The sequence below is a fragment of the Drosophila serrata genome, unplaced genomic scaffold (genome assembly GCF_035046125.1).
Source record: "Drosophila serrata isolate PLE 108 unplaced genomic scaffold, ASM3504612v1 contig_272, whole genome shotgun sequence".
Lineage (NCBI taxonomy): Eukaryota > Metazoa > Arthropoda > Insecta > Diptera > Drosophilidae > Drosophila > Drosophila serrata.
Genome location: NW_028257170.1, coordinates 1,117,959 through 1,135,437, shown reverse-complemented (window position 1 = coordinate 1,135,437; position 17,479 = coordinate 1,117,959). Strand labels below are relative to the sequence as shown.

General features: G+C 40.4%; 1 protein-coding gene across 38 annotated transcripts in view; it reads left to right on the top strand.

Moving 5' to 3' along the window:
• Positions 1–17,479, top strand: part of sif (guanine nucleotide exchange factor still life) — a 97,938-nt gene that overhangs the window by 64,105 nt on the left and 16,354 nt on the right. For all 38 annotated transcript variants that reach the window (XM_086833895.1, XM_086833893.1, XM_086833906.1 and 35 more), the window contains 4 exons: positions 665–851; positions 6,516–6,630; positions 9,233–9,384; positions 12,928–13,142. In XM_086833895.1, the coding sequence (XP_086690021.1) occupies positions 665–851; positions 6,516–6,630; positions 9,233–9,384; positions 12,928–13,142 (669 nt within the window). The remainder of the gene's footprint in view (positions 1–664; positions 852–6,515; positions 6,631–9,232; positions 9,385–12,927; positions 13,143–17,479) is intronic.

The window sequence follows — 17,479 nt, the reverse complement described above, 5'->3', positions numbered from 1 at the left end:
AATATTGGCCAGGCCAATTGGCAAATGGCACAAAATGTGCAACTCTGACAACTGCAACTGCAAATGGTTGTAGAGAGAAAAAAAAAAACGAGGGAGTGCAGTGCGGCTTTTGGGCTGAATAAAAAGTTTCCTTTCGCTGGTGGCAGTTCAATAAATTTTCGACAACAACTTGGAGCAACTCCCAGTAACTCCACTCAATCAATAGCAAAACTACTCTACTAGCTTGCATAACTCGGCTAATTTGGCACTTAACTCGTCCACTCAAACTCACTTTCCATCGATCTTTCGTTGCTCCAATGGGGGAGAGAGAGAAAAATCAGCACTTAAAATAATGTTCTTAAATCTGTGGAGTTTTAAAATACCTTAGGAAGTTACCCATAAAGATGCTTAACAATTTTAAATAGTAAGAAAAATATGGTTTACAATTCACTTAAAACTTGTCCTTACAGCTTTAAAAACCCCTTGAAAAGTTTCTAAAATATTGCTAGAAAATGTTATATCGAGTGTTAGAATATCTTTGGAAACTATTATTATAGATTTGAATTCTTTCGATTCTTAATTATACCATTATTATTGATAAAGGCCACATAATCATATATATTTTTAACCCAAAAGTAGTATTTACCATAAGTTACTCATAATATAAACCATTTTCTTCTTTCAGCTACATAATCACGAGTTCGTGGAGGTCTGCATGAAGATCCTTTACCAGGTGGAACTGCAGCGGACCACTCTCGAGCAGATGTGGGGCTTCTCCGTGGAGGCGGAACTGATCGAGAATGCGGAGCGCCAGGATGAGCTCTGCTGCTACGTGAGTCGCGTGGAGGACAAGAGCGTGGCCATGCACAACGGTGAGTACACCTGTATACTTATATACCTGTACACCTGTATACCTGGACGAGCACAAAGGATAACACCGCCTTTGAGGCCGTCCGCAGAACGAACGCTAAAATGACATGACACACAACGAAATGGGTTCCGACACAAATCGCATTCAGGCGATGAAATCATGCATTTAATTTATGCCATTGAGGTGACGCAACGGAACGCGAGGAAATGAAATAGAGTCTTTGTCTCCAGGTAGTCCCTAGAGAGGGAAAGAGAGAAGGGGAAGTCCACGGACTCAAGCTCCACTCACCTGGCGCCCCGGGCGAAACAATGTGGCCCAATGTTGCCAAGAAAATTATAAAGTGCCCGGCTCACCTCCGTTCCAATTCGCCTTGCCCCCGCCTTTGCTACCCGCCTGCTCTTTTCTGTAGTTGTGTGCTGCTTTTATATTTAAATGCTTTTCACTTTTATGTCAAAAAAAAAAAAGGAAAAGAAAAGAAACTGGAGAGAGCACAAGGCGAAACTTGAGCAAACTCACTTTGGTCTACAAGGGAGACCGAGTCGAGTCAAGTGGAGTTTGAGCCTGAATGGCGGAGGAGCAGCAGGAGCACCTCATCCTCTGCCTCCTCGGGGCGTGCAATGCAAAAAGTCAACTGTCAGCGCTTGTTCGCCCGGCACACAAAAAAAAGGTGGCCAGAATAAAAAGCGGGAGAAAGAGGCTGCCAGGATGACGATGATGGTGATGAGCAGCGCACTCGAAATGTTTGCCAGGTGTGGGCGCTGTCGGTTTACTGCAGCTGTGGTTCCAGGTCCTTAAAGGGGTTTTTCCTCGAGAGTGAGCCGTCTCAGCTTCAGCTTCAGCTTCAGCTCCTGTCCCTGTTCCCCCCGTCCCGCTGTTGTTTTTCTATCACTTAAAATCAACTTAAGCTGGCATTTGCATTTGCCGTTGCGACAACGACAACGACGACGATGACGGTAAAGACGTCGACGACGGATGAGGACACCGGGAGTCAAGTGGATGTAGTCGAAATGCCACTAGAACAGCGCCTTAAATTATGGAACTGACAGGAACAGGAAAAGGTCCCATCGCATCCCATCCCTTCCCCTTTTTCGCCAGGTGGGAAAACTGCAATGCTGCACTTGGCAAAGTGATGAACCGAAGGAACAGGAACATTTCGCCGGTGCAGTTATAGCAGAAAACTCATTAAGCACGTCGAGCGCCACCATTTGGTTGGTTTTGAAGGCGACAACGAATCAAAAATCCATGAAACAATGCTCACGAAATTTTCCGGAAGGAACAAATGAAATAAGAAGAAAAAAGAATATAAACCCAACCTCTTTCTGTGGGTAAAAAGTTGCACAAGAAAATACAGTGGGGGAGAACGTGGCAGGAGCAACTCTGCTAATGAGTTTTTCGATTGGACAAATGTTGCATTCGTTGGCAGGGAAATTAAGGAAGCCATAGCTTAATTAAATGAGAGAGAATTGGCCCTGATTAGTAGTTGTTAGTTGTTATGGCTTAAGAAATCATTTGATAATCTAATATTACGTATACGTACCGTTAGCCACATTTTTATACTAAAGTTTAAGTCAGAAGCTTGCAACGCAGTTAAGGAATCATTTCCGACCCTATAAGTCATATATATTCTTGATCAGCATTAAAAGGAGAATCTTTCTAGCCATGTCAAAGGAAAAGAACATTTTTTAAATTTTTTCAAAAAAAATTTAAGGAGTTAAAATTGTGAAAAAATTTACAAAAAATTTAATATATTTAAAGTTTTTAAACGAGTATGTAGATTTATTAACCTGATAAAAACTAGCAAAGAAACGCTTTCCAATTTAAAATTAATGCTTTTTTGGGCTATTTATGGGTTTTTTAAATTGTTCTTTATCGAAAAAATTTTCAAATGAAAATGTCATCAAGAACATAGTTTCCTTTATTGTTTTTTTTTTTCAAAATTCTGAACTCTTGAAATGTGTTCAATATGTATAGCATATTAAAAAAAAATGAATGGAATGAAGTATAAACAGTTGTATACGTTTTCATTTATAATATTACGTATACGCATCAGTTATTCTATTTTGTCTTAAATTTTGTGAACCCCTTTAAAGAGTTTCTCCCCAAATAAATGTAGAGAATTTATACAGATTGTAGAAAGATATATTTTGTATATGAAATATTACGTATACGACTGGGTGGATTCCTCCTTAATCCTAATATTACGTATACGCCTTGTTTCCCTTTATATTTCTTAAATTTCTGAACTCCTTTAAAGAGTTTGACCCTAATTATATGTACATATATTTATACACATAGAAAATGGAACAATTATGTAAAGTTAACTTAAATATATAAAATATTACGTATACGCCCGGATGTCCTGAAACATTTAAAGAATGGAAATTCCTACTTATTCCTAATATATATGGATATACTTCAGTATATGAAATATTACGTATACGACCAGATGGTTTAAGACATATTCCTAATATTACGTATACGCCCAGCTGCCCTACTTGCTCCTCAAATTTCTGAACTCTTTTGTCTCTAATTATATAAATAGAATATATACACATGGAAAATGATGAATTGTGGAAAGATAACTTTAGTATATGAAATATTACGTATACGACAGTTTGGTTTGAGACATATTCCTAATATTACGTATACGCCCAGCTGCCGTATTTGTTATTCAATTTCCTGAACTCTTTAAAAGAATTGTATTTAAATACAATATAACGAGTAAGATATGAGGAATAAAATGTGAAAAGATAACTTTTCTATGCCAAATATTACGTATACGACCGGATAGCCTGGGACATATAAAGTTGTGCTTATTTGAAGAAAATTCCTACTAATTCCCAATATAAGACACATGAGTATCAGTTGACCTATATTTTTGCATATCATTTCCCAACTCTTAAAACAAGTTCATGTCAATTTATTTCACCAGAATAAATAAACTCTGGAAATATAGAAATATAGTAAATAGATATCCTTGGGCTATATGTTTTTAATAAATTAAATGACAACTATGTCCTAGTTATGTGCTGTTCCATTAACTTTCCTATGAAAATAATAATAAAATCTATATCCATTGTTGAATTAAATAAATAAAGCACGTAGGCAAAGTTCAGTTACGAGTTTAGAGAATGATATTTTTAGATAAAACTGCCGCCTACGGCCCGGAGACCAAAAGCTTTTATTAGTCTCTGTGATTCCCCGGCTTCAATACTCTGCCATATCCCTGCTGATAGCCGGGGCTTTGGTAGCATTTTGCCATTTGCCATTCGCTGTTCGCTGTTCGGCATTTGCCATCAAATATTGCGTATACAACGTGTTGGGCTTTAAGTGCGGCTTTAAGCCCTCTACCGTTAGCGTTATCTGGCCAGGCTCTCGCTCTCGCTTGGAGAATATCCTTCCCTCTCGCCCTCACTCATTGTAGTGGCGTGTGTATGCATAAATTAAGGACTCTGGCAGGACTCGCATTTACATTTGCAAAACGCAGAACGCAATAGGAAACTTTGCTGCCCCTCCGTCTGTGGTCCATTGCCGGGGATGATTGAAGGGATTGCGGGTGCTGTGGCCAGGAGGGGAAGCGTAGGGACAAGGGCAGCTGGGTACAATTGAATTTAATGGCTATTAGCATGTCGGAAGACGCAACTCTTAAGCAGCAACCGCAAAACAAAGCTCCCTCAGTGTCTCTCGGACAGGCTCGAAGACAACATTTACGAGCGAATTGCACAAAAGTTTTCCCACTGGCGAGTCAAACAAAAACAGGGGCAATGGCAAATGAAAATCCTGACCGCAGCTTTCAAATGCAAATGTGGCTCGGGGAGCGGAAAATTCTGGCCACTTTCCTTGGCTAATTGTGGAATGGTTCGAGTAACGAACTGAGCAAATGCGGTGGCTCTGATAATAAAGCTGCTTCGCGCCGTCCAAAATCCATCCTTAACTCGGGGTCTTAAAGTCTTCATCTCGCGTCCTCGTCGAGTCCTCAAGTGCAGCTCCTTCAGTGTTTTAAGCAGATCCCCTTTGGTTAGCACCAGTAAGTGCACAAAGTTTGGCAACTCCAGAGCCAGAAACAAGCGTAGCAAAGCATTTGGCAAACATGGAATAACAATTTGCCTGGTCTCCTTTTGGGCCAAGCCAACTGGAAACCGGAAGCGGGAACGTGTTGACAACGCATATGGCAGGCTAAATCGGAGAGAAAGAAAAAAAGACAGGGATAAAGATCTGGCATCTAGGAGCCACCGCAATATAAATAAAATTTGTCTTTTCCCAGAGCCAGAAATAATCCTCAGGATAAGGAACAGCACAGCACAGCACTTGCATACCATTCTCGTATTTACACTGTGACAATTATATTTTATGACGAAAAGCAAGTTTATTTTGAGGGTGATACATCAATCATATACTTCCTGTTCTTCAGATTTATTTTCATATAATGTAGTATACCATTCAGTTTAATGTTCGTTAAAGCTGAAAGTTATACTTAATACTTATTTTCTGCAGTGCATATTTGTGCATTTTATATGGTAAATCGCATGTGTCATGCCTTGCCAGCATTTAGATGTAAAAATCCGTTTAAATTGTAACAAATGCAGGGGGGTCCGAGACATACTCACCCGAAAAAAGCTTGGGGGGAAAACATAATGGGACCAAGGTGTGTCTGAGGTAAAATATATATGGCCAAGAGCCGGGCTCCGAACAACATATATCTGTCTATCGAACTTTTGCCTTAAGAAAATGTTGCTGCTGCTGGTGCTGCAGCAACAATGATAAGCGACACGAGCAACTTGCAATAGCAGGCAGCTCAATGCATGTCGTCAACAGGAAGAAGGAGACTCGTCCTTTCCTTATAGGGGCGGAGTAGAGGAGAAGGAGGAGGCCAGGTCGAAGCCTGGCAGGACAGACAACAAGGAATAACCAACATCATGGGTAAAATAAATGCTGTAGAAAACACAGGGAGCTAGGGAGCTAGGGCGACATACACACATGATAGACGAGTCATGCAGACAAAGTAGAAAATGCTAACGAACGCAGCAGATAGAGAAATATTTAGAGAAGATGCACAAAGAGAAAATATATATAATAAACCGACAAATATACTAGTTTCTACAAGAAAAATAAAAGTAATTTCTGTAAATTAAAGTCTTTTCAGAAGTTTGTTTTAAGGTTTAAATTCTGGATTATAAACTTAAAGTTTCTCCTTTTAAAAGTACAGTGCAAAAAGGTAGAGTCAGAGACAGGGAGAGAGAACGATGTCGGTGGGATAACGTGGCGTATGAACAATGAAAAAAAACCACAATGCTCTTGTTGTTATTGTTTTACAAAAGCTGCAACAGCAGCAGCAGCAGCTGAATAAGAAGCAGCAGCTGAAGACATTCCGCTTATCGTTTGTTACATAAAAGATGTCAGTGGTCCAGAGCAGCCGCACAATTGTCAGACATTGATTCCAGACCCACAGAACCACCTTGATTGCCATGCGGCATTAGATCCCGCCCAGAATCTATTGTCTACCCAGAGACAGGGATACACAGGGGACTGCGACTGAAAAGCAACAATAACGCAGCAGAACTCAACCTATTTGCAACTACCTATATAGATATAGATATCAGTATATGTATATATAAAATATATGTTTTATCGCACAACTAACGCTGCCGTGTCCAACCAATTGCAGGCATCATCAAAGGAGACGAAATAATGGTCATCAATGGGGCAATTGTGTCCGATCTAGATATGATGTACTTGGAGAGCGTCCTGCAGGAGGAACAATCGCTCAGCATGATGATGCGGTAAGTTATGACAGCCACAGAGCATTGCCAGTCATTGTTCTTGTGTTTATGCTCTGCTTAACATCTGTTTCGATGTTCAAACCTGAATGAATGTCCACCATAAAGTATACGCCGTGTATATACACGGAGCGATGGCCCGGTCAGCGGTAGTCCATTGTTTAAATTTCAGTTACACGGATTAATTAACTATTTTAGTCGTCCGGCAGTCGTCCCGGCCGCCTGTCAATTAGCTGAGAGCGCTGTGACAGCGTAATGCAATATCCAGCTCATTGTTCTCCTTATCGTGTGGAAATTTGTGTCCATTTCGCCTTTATATGGCTCATAAAGCTGAAGGGAAACTGAACTCTGAAGCTGCCCGGGCTGCCTGACACATTTCCCGCTGATTTCCTTCAGCTGACGTGGTATAATATTCGTTATGGTGCCACTGTTGGATCACACAAAAAAAAAAATAAAAAAGAAATCCATAAAAACCACAACCTGCAGCTGCTGAGCTGATGTTGTTAATTAAAAACATTCTGCAATCAAGCTTTCTAACTCTGGCAGCCACAACAGCCACATCAAGTTCATACACACACTTGCATACACACACCCCAGAATGTCAACAATCGACAAGCTTTGCCAATTTTTGATGATGTTACACCATAAGAAGTTTCCCCAATGGACCAAGGACCAAGGGCCAAAGACCAAAAAAAAAACACACAGAATCGGGGAAAGGGAAAACTAAACCAGTAGCAAAAATTGTTTCGCAACAAAGAAAAAAAAAGAGCACGAACGGAAAGGAAAGCGGGCCAAAAAAAAAAAAAAGAATGAAGAGATTTTGAACCGAAAAATGTTCCATGTACATTTTCGAACCATTTTTGGTTTATAGTTTTTCAGCAAAGTCAACAACAAGTTCAAGCCGCAGCTGGAAAATGTATGTAAAGGGTGTAGAGAGCGATGGTTACTGAGGGGTTACTGGCACAAAAATGGAAAGCCGTAACCCAAACACGTTGCCACTTCACGTTCTTTGGCTGGCCATGCAGTTAGAACGTGGTCCACGGGTTCACTTTGTTCCGTCTCGCTGACCATCTGCCCTCCGACTCCTACCAGTTTTCCGACCCCACCCCATTCCATTTTCCCCAACTCCTCTCCCATTTTCCGCCACCCAGCCGAACGGCATTTTGATAGCCTAATTAGCTTCTCTTTATGGCAAACGAAAACAGAAAAGCTTTTGTGCTAAGCGTTTGTAGAGCCAAATGCGCCCATTCCTGCTCCGCATACTCGTCCTCATCCTCGTCCTCGTCCCAGTGCCAGTCCTCATCCTCATCCTCATCCTGCTTCAGCCCCAAACAGCCATTCGTCGTCCATTCAAATTATGCACGTTGGGAGCATTTTCCGCATCTTTTGCTAATTTCGCGCACTGACACAGAAAAAGGTCACGGCAGTAGACAGCAATCCGGAATCCATTTCAGGTGTTGCTATACGTTCATTTGTTTGGTTTTGTCAGGAGGGTCAGAAACGGAAATTATGCAAATACTACACGGTGCAAAAAATAATTCTGATAAAGGAGTTATAATTGAGAAGGTTGTGAGGAAAGTCCCTTCATATGGCAGGTATCTTCCAAGGGTATTATAATTTCGTCAGGAGCTTGCTTCGCAGTGAAGGAATCATTTCCGACCCTATAAATCATATATATTCTCGATCAGCATTGAAAACAGAGTCGTTCTAGCCATCTTAGGAAAAAAAAATTAACAAGTTTTTCAAAATTCTGTAAAAATTCGTTAAAATTCTTCAAATTGTCAAAAATTTAAAATATTTATTGAGTGTGCAGATTTATTAAACTAATAAAAACTAATCTAGAAATGCTTTCCGAATTAAAATTAATGGATTTTTGGCTTAGATATGTGTTTTTTAAACATTGATTTGACGAAAAAATTGTCATATAAAAAAATCGATAATTATTATTTTAAAGAATGCGAATTTAAGCTTCAATATGAATATAATATATAAACAAGGAATGGAAGAACAATAGTTTTTTTGTATAAATTTATAATATTACGTATACACCCAGTTGCCATATTCGTTCTTTAATTTTCTAAACTCTTTAAAAGAAATTAAATATATTAAAAGAATATATACAGAGATAGAAGGGATGAATTGTACCAAGATAACATTATTATGTAAAATATTACGTATACGACTAATTCCAAATATTACGTATACGCCCAGTTATCCTATTTCTACATTAATTTTCGGAAGTCTTCAAAAGATATTGCCCATAATTATACATATACAATATATAAACGCAGAGAACTGATGGATTCTAGAAAGATAAATTAAGTATATGAAATATTACGTATACGACCAGATGGCCTGGAAAACCTGAAACTGATTTTTTATTTAAGTTTACATAAAAAATGAAGCACATACATATAATTATTCATATAATTAATATGCGAATTCATTTCGATTAACTGCAAACACTGCCAGGTGTGCTACAGTTTTTTATACATATATATTTCGCATCTTATTAAGTTTAATTCCCATTGCAGGAATTATGCTAATACCACAACTCTGACTATAATCTCCACCATTTGCCCTTATTCATTTTATTTTCCTGCAGGTCTTCGCGCACGGAGCCACCAGATCTAGTGGGGATCATGCGTGTTACGGATGATATGATTGACTCGCTGGTGTGCCCACCGCCACCCACAGATCCGCCGGTGATGAGCGAGGAGATGATAACTGGACTGATTGTTCCGGCCCCCGGTTGGAGTAAGTACTAAGTACCCACTTTGCTTAATGCCAAAAGAATTCTCCCCTGGGTAACCTCAAAATCGTTGTGTGTTGTTGGGGAAATTCGGCCGTTTTTAAAACATTTAAAAGTGAGCGAGGGGATGAGTGGTGGAGCGGGGGGTGTGGAAAACCGTGGAAAACCGCAGGCAGCATTCATCAGCTACTCGCACAACAAAAGCATACTAATCACTGCTATGGTTACGGTTCCGTGTCCATGTCCGTATCCGTGTCAGGCTTGGGCTCCGTTTCCATGAGCCTTAACGTTGAGGTGCGGTCTCCATGCACGCTCCCTCTCTTTCACTCTGTTCCCCCCACTCATACAGCCCTCTCGTTCACTCACCGTATAGCCATCTCTTTCCATGCATGCAGGAAACGAAAAAGCGCATTTCCGGGCATGCATGCGAATTTGTAAAGTTCATTAAAGTAATTTATATATACTTTTTCTCTTTATTTTTTTGCATTAAATGCTGGCTCTCTAGACAACGGCCAGCAACAGGGTGGGGGTGAGTGAAAGAGAAAGAGAGAGGAAGAGGGAAAGAGAGGGAGAGAATCCCCTGTACAACAACAATTACATCAATAAGTAAGGAGGAAAAGCGGGGGTGGCAACGATTGTGTGTACGAGAGAGTGTATGTGTGTCGTTTTGCAACAACCAACTACATAATTACAGGATTACAAACTACAGCCGTACATATGGACATGCACTGAGAGAAAAATAATGGGACTTTGGGAGCTTGTTTACCTTTCTTATTCTTTATTTCAGTTAAAGTTGAATACCTTTTAGAAAGTAGATCTTTAATCTGATGACTGATAACTGATCATAGTTACTTTCTGGACATAGGTTCTTAATGTTCAGATTTACTTATTGCTCATAGTTACTTATTGATTATAGTTAAATTAAATAGCTCGCTGTTTCTCTCTGCCTCTCCCCCTCTCTCTCTCTCTATGGCTATCGCTTTATGTTAATCTCTAGAGGCAACTCCTCTCCCGCGCACTCACACTCACTTTCTCTTCTCTTCTCTTCCCCGGGGACTATAAATAGAGGCGCTGAGGTCGCGCGCGCCTCAGTCTGTCCTAGGGGTACCTAGTGTTTACATCGATAGTGATAGTGCAAGTGATCAGCCTTCGACCTTAAAAATATGACGTGGCCATTGCAAATACTTACTGCTCATAGTTACTTACTGCTCATAGTTACTTACTGGTAATAGATACTTTCTGTTCAGAGTTACTTATTGCTCATAGTTATTTACTGGTCACAGATACTTACTGAAAATATTTTCTAAAACTATCACTTTTCTCAGTGTGTGCCACACACATCCATATATGCAAATCCCACACACACACACACATACGCTGCACTGCACTCAAAAAGCCGAAGTGGCTAAGAACACAAAACAATTAAAACCAACAAACGCAGCGGCAAGCAACAACAGGCAACACAAAATGAAACTTTTTTGTTGCGGCAAACAATTAAAAGGCACAGAACGAACACTAAAAAAAGAATTAAAATAAAAAATATAAAAAAGTAAAATTGTAGCAGAAATTAAGCGACTCTCCCCCTATGTGTGTGTGTGTTTGTGTGTGTGCTCGCGTATTAATATTTATTTCTTCATTTTTATTTTTGACACACATATCCTGGTGGCTTAAAAAGAAGGAAAAAATGGGAACGAAATGAAAGAGAACTGATTACAGGGTGGCTTCTTTTTTCTATTTTCAAATCAAATTTACGCCATTCATTGCCAGGGATTTACATTTTATATTGATACTCTCTCTTTGCCAACGGCCACAAACTTGCCAATTAGTTGTATTAAATTGCAATTCCGAAATGCAATCCCGAAAAGTTGAGGCAAGTTAACCCAACGAGAGAAAAAGGAGTCCGATTTCCGGCCAAAAACTTGGAAAACATTTAAGGGATCATTAACCCCCAGAGAAACTATGCACATCTTGTGCCAAGTTGTTTAGTATCCTGCCAAGAGGAAAAACTCCAAATAAAATGGGAGACGAGGTCAAAAAAGTGGCCCAACTTGAGAGCTCCTCGAGCGTATCTTCCTGCCATAAACAACTGCAAGTCTTACTTTATTTAAAGCCACTAAAACTGGCAAAGTTATTTGCCATCGACAAATTCGGCTTGGCACGTCCACGAGTTATTAGCTCCGGCAGGGACCCGGAACCCAAGAACTCCAGGACTCCCCAGGACTCCGCAGGACTACGTGCAGTTTGCCAAGGGAGACCGCAAACTGAAATTTATAAGGCGGCGGCAGTTTCCAATAACTACACACACTCAGTGTGTGTGTGTGCGGTGTCAAATTTTAGGGAAAATGCTCATAAAATTTGTTGCCAGCAAATTTGCATGCAGGAGATAGAAGCCAAGACAACAGTAGCAAAGACGGCAGGACACCAAGGCGGTGTTCAAGGACATGATTTTTAAATGCTTCCCGGGTGCTGGCAAACTACTTCAACTACAAGCCACAGAAAAACACATAACGACTGGGTGAAAATATATATATTCTGAAAAGAAACACTGTACAAATAATAGTAGTTTCTGTATAAAGAAACGTTTTCCTTAAACGTATTTCTAGAGCATTTATGCTGGACTGATTTAATGATACAAATAGTTTAGAAATATATGCTACTTAAATTTTTTAATAGCTCACTCAAAAACTGCACAGAAATGTGATTAAATTAAATGTGTTCAAGTAAATGTTAAACAAGTAATCTTTCTTCTTATCAAAAATAATATAAATTTGTCTAAATAAAAGACCAACTTGTATATATAAACCTCTGACATATTTAAGCTCTTTTTTGTTGGCAACTTGTTGTTACCAACTCAATATGCAAAACTTTGTGCAACTTTTCTTCTAGCAAGAAATAATATGGTGTAGTCTTTATAATTCCTTGCTAGTTTTTGCACCACAAAATTCTTCCATCAAGAAGTTGCCATGCATCTAGTTTTTAGATTACAAATTCCTCACAACAAAAAAAAAGAAAAGTTGTGGTGAGTCTTTGCCTTTTTCTGAGTGCAAGAGGGTTTTCCCAGAGAGTTGGCCTCATATGTATGGGCCATAAATTTTTTTGGTTAAAAGCTCCGTTTCTCCCCTGTCTCCCTAGTACATCCTATATCCTTTCTGCTTCGTCCTGAGTGTGTGGACGTTGTGGCAAACACATTGCAGCAATAATCATTACGGCTTGTTGTTGTTGCTACTGCTGCTGCTGTGTTGCTTCTGGCTGTTTTTTGTCGTTATTACTTTCGGCTTTGAGCCGGGAATAACACAGGCAGGAGACCATTTTCGCCAGTATTGAAATTCCTTCGTACGCCTTTTACTGCACAAACATGGAATTTAAAATTAACAGGCAACAAATAACCGAAAAAGCGGCTCTTTAATCGATATTCCCGCGCCACACACAACTAATTGCTTGGCAGGGAGGGAATACTAATAATAACGATAGTAATATTAAAAGTCGTAATGATAATAATAATAATAATAATAACGCTTAATCACAACATTCGCTTATCTCCCTTCCAGATGGCACTAGCAAGGATTTGTACTCGCCGGAGGCTGAATCCTCGCCAGCCCCCTCCTTCGTTGATCCCGCTATGGCCGCCCAACTTGCGGCCGCCGGGGGCGTGGTCGTGGGCGGAATGGGAGGCATGGCCGGAATGGGCGGACTGGGCGTTGCCAAGCCCACATCGCGAACGAGCAGCTTCGAGATTGAGAATCTGTTGAAGACCGCAGAGCAAGTAAGTGCAGTGCAGTGTCCGAAAAGTGTGGTGGATGAAGCAGGTCATCTCTGTCTGGGGTATATGCACTGAGAGAAAATCTAAATTGAAAGGGGAATATCTTTAAATACCTTTATTTCAAAATAGGTTAGAACTAGCTTGACTTTAATACGGGAAAGGGTTGTGTAGGGATAAAGTAATTTATTTGAAAACGAAGTTTCCATTCATAACTAAACCTTTGCAAATTATTATTTACTTGCGATTGTTACCTGAATGCTTAAGTTAATTGTTTAAAGGAAAATTAATTACAAGTACTGAATGAGTACAAGTACTTGTACTGAAGTACAAGTAATGAAAGAATCTCTAGATATTTGGATTATAATTTCAAGAAATGTATTTCAAATGAAAGAAAACTATTTTACAACCGATTTCCCTTGCTCAAGCTTATCCCTGATAAACTCTATATCGATTGCTAGTTAAGCTTGTTAAATATTATTTAAAGATAAATAGACTTCAAGCCATAAAGTGTTTCCAAGTCAAGGAGCTTTTGCCCTCCTGAATTTAGGTCTTTTCTCAGTGCGGAAAAAGGGGGTTAACTAAACGCAAACACGACTCTCGACCCCCATGACCCCCCGTTAGCAGCACCCCTTTGCACAACCCCATCTGTGTTCCTCCCCCTGATCCGCCTCCCTTCGTGCGCCGCCTCCCACAGGAACTTGCCACTTGGAAGGCAAATCAAATTGCTTTGAACTCGCAAAGCGGAAACGGAAACTATTAAAACGAGCGCCAAACATGACGGTCGCTGGGTGGCTTTTAGGGGCGGTCTAAGGATGTGTGTGAGTAGGTTCTGGGGCGGTTTTGGAACACTCCCCAATGAGCACTTGTGATTGAAATGTGCACAAATTGAAATTTGCACAAAAAAGATGTGTGCGGCAAGGAAGAAGCAGCAGCAGGAGCAGGAGTAGTGTCCTCGTGGCAAGAAGCCAGTGAGGCAGAGCCTTGCCCCAAGGCACAGGACATGGGACTCAGTCGTGTCTCGACACATCTCAAGATGTCATGGCAAATTTGGCCTATTGGGCCCTAGCCACAAGGAGATCCTCCACTGCCGCCGCCGCCGCCGCCTCCGTCACAGAAACAATAAACGTCACACAGCCTAGAGCATAAAAATATCAAGGATATCTATATATACATATAAATATATATATATACAGGACAGGACAGGACAGGACAGTAGGAGGCCTGTCTCAGAGACAGATAGAACAACAAGCAAAGATGCCACAGAATGCACTTTGTTTTCTGGATATGCTTTCCCCAAGTGTGCTCGAAACTGGCAGAAACCCACTTCATTTAATGATACTTGAACACTGTGACACACAAACACACTGCTGCCACTGCGAGGGAGTCGCAGAAGGTTGCCGGGTTGCCGGGTTGCAGGGTGTTGTCTTACATAAGGAATCCTTTTAATTCAAGTTGACATTTCACACAGGACGTAGACGTAGACGTGGAAGTGGACGAGGACATAGCCGAGGACGAGGACGAACCGCGCGCCAGTTTCAAGACATTTTCAAATTTCTCATCTTTGGGCCAGGCCAGCGGCAAACAACAATGTGGGCACTCAGCGCCACAAGCTGCCACCAGGTGCATCTGTCTCACCTGGTCGCCACCAGGTGCTCCTCCTCCCCCCCATTCACCTGCTCCACCTGCCTGGGCCCCCTCTTATCCCGTCTGCGCCTGTTGGCTTTTGGGTCGGCGTCGCTTATGCAAATCAGGAGAGCAGCGCAAAAATGCAGAACAATAAAACAGTTAAAAGTAGACATGAACAAGCTGCTGCTGCTGCTGCTGCAAGAGAAAGAGAGGGGTGCCAGCTAGAAAGAGACCGCTATATCAGAGGGAGACCAAGCTACAAGAGAGGGCATCACAATACAATACACAAAGTGCAGCTGCATAAAAGTGAAATGTCTCCACAATGCCAATGCAACAGCAACAACGAAAACAGACGCTGCAGTGCACAGCAACAGAACAATGACAACTGCAATTGCAAACGGGGTAAGAGACGTAGAAAGAGACAGAGACAGAGACGAAGAAAGAGACAGGGCATGGAAAAGGGAAAGGAAGAGAGGGGGTTGTAAATGAGAGGGAGCTATAGTGATGGCAGCGTGACAAACGGACCTTGCAGCAAAGATTAAGTGCCACAAAATCCAAAGCGATAACTCAGTCTTAACACAGAGAGGATAAAATGGGGTTGATGGATATACCTGATCCCAAAATGTGTCATTTACTTAGCATAGCTATGTATTAGAAGGTTTCTTTTATAGTTATATTTTAACATAAAGAATAGATTTGTTTAACGAGTATTTGAGTCTTGCTCATATGCAGCAGAATTGGTATATATGTCTTTTTCGGCACGCCCAAGTTTGTAGGAATTAATGCCATATTATTATTTATTTTTATGTTGAAAAACAATAAGGTAATGCCTGCTTTTATTTCATTAACCGTTTTGCATTTTACTCTATTTTCAACGATCGTTTGTATGGTAGCTATAGGATATAGTAGTCAGATTTTCATAAAATTTAACACAAATTTCTAGATTATCATACAATGGCTATATATAAAATTTGATGAAAATCTGTCAGAAACTGAAATAATTTTTTTTCTAAAAATTGTCCAATCGTTCCTATGGCAGCTATATATATGTATATATAATCCACCGATTTGCCATGCTCCGACTTATATACTAGTAAAATTATATAGAAGAATAACTACATAGTTTCATTCAAAAAGCTTGATCTTTGTTCCAAAAAACATCTCGCACATATGTGCATATGATTCCCAACTGGTTCTATCGTCGCCGGAACGAAGTGACAGCTGCCAGCCAAGTCTTAGATATGTGTTGTGTTACAAAAGTTGCAAGTCATTGTTTATCAGTGTTCAAAGTTAGTAACTGAGCATACATACTTACTGGTCATAGATACTTACTGATCATAGCTATTTACTTGTCAAAGATAATTAGTGTTCAGAGTTACTTCCTGCTCATAGCTACTTACTGTTCAGAGTTTCTTACTGGTCATAGAAACTTACTGTTCAGAGTTACTTACTGCTCAGAGTTAATTACTGCTAATAGTTAATTACTTATCATAGTTACTTATGGTTGAAAGATACTTACTGATGCTCTACATTTAACAACCGTTTCTCTGGCAGTTACATCATTTAGTATTCAGATTTTTATAAAACTTAAAAAAGGAAATTCTATAATAATAAAAGAAAGCTCAAAAATACATTCAAAATATATTTTTATTGATTTTATTAATTTTTACTTATAAAGCAGGCGCTTCTTTCTGTGCACTTTTAGTCTTAACCCTGTTTTGTATTCTAATCTAAGCAATTTCTGCCTTTCTCAAGCATTTCATTCCCTGTATCTGACTTCAAGTTCAAGACCTCTTTCGAGGTTAGCGTTCTATTTGTTTAGGCATTTACAATGCAAATTCATTTGCTGCTGCTCTCGTGCTCAGTCAATTTATCAGGAATGCTCCATTTAACACTTTTTCCCACAGCATTTTTTTAACGCCAATGCCAGTAAGAAGTACAAGTAAGAGGAACGAAACAGTAGGTGTAGGTTGGGGCTCAAAAGAGCTGAGTAAATAGGAGAAAAGTCAAGAGATGGCTCAAGGAGGAGGCCCGCTTCCAGCACTACGTCTTAATGCAAAACTAGGGGGTTGTCGTAATATGGGAGTGTAGGGTGTGTATGGGGATGTATGTTACACACACATCGTACACACGTTTGTAAGCTCTGTGTATGTCAACCGTCAAGCGTCAACTGTCAGTGCCAAATGTGCTTGTAACCGCACACACAAGGACCCGGACCCGAGTGGATGGGTGTTCGTATCCCTCGGATGTCAGATAGTTACTTCCCGGGGATCGGGAATGGTGAAGGGTATGAAGCAGGGGATTGGGGTGTTGGGTTTCGGTACTGGGATTGAGACCCACAAACACTTTGGCTGGTAAACTTGGACAAGGACGTGACAGTCATTTAGAACCGCAGCTGTCTCGGTGTATCCTTAAAGTGGCCGCGGGTCGCGGGTTGCTGCAACATAAAAAAAAAAAAAAAACCCCTCCAGTACCCCCTTTTTTAGTACCCCTTAATTCACGAAATCCAACCCCTAAACCCCATCTGTGGTGTTATAAACTATCGCTATTCTGTATCTATCTCTGTCATGGCTAACTTCATTTTTGTTTATTGCCATTTATTTGTGTATGTGTGTTCTCCTTTTCACGCGCTCGCATCTCTTTTCGTTCTGTTCTTCTTTCTTTTGGGTTTTTGATCCTTTCGTCGTCACGAAATAACTCCTCATCATGCAACA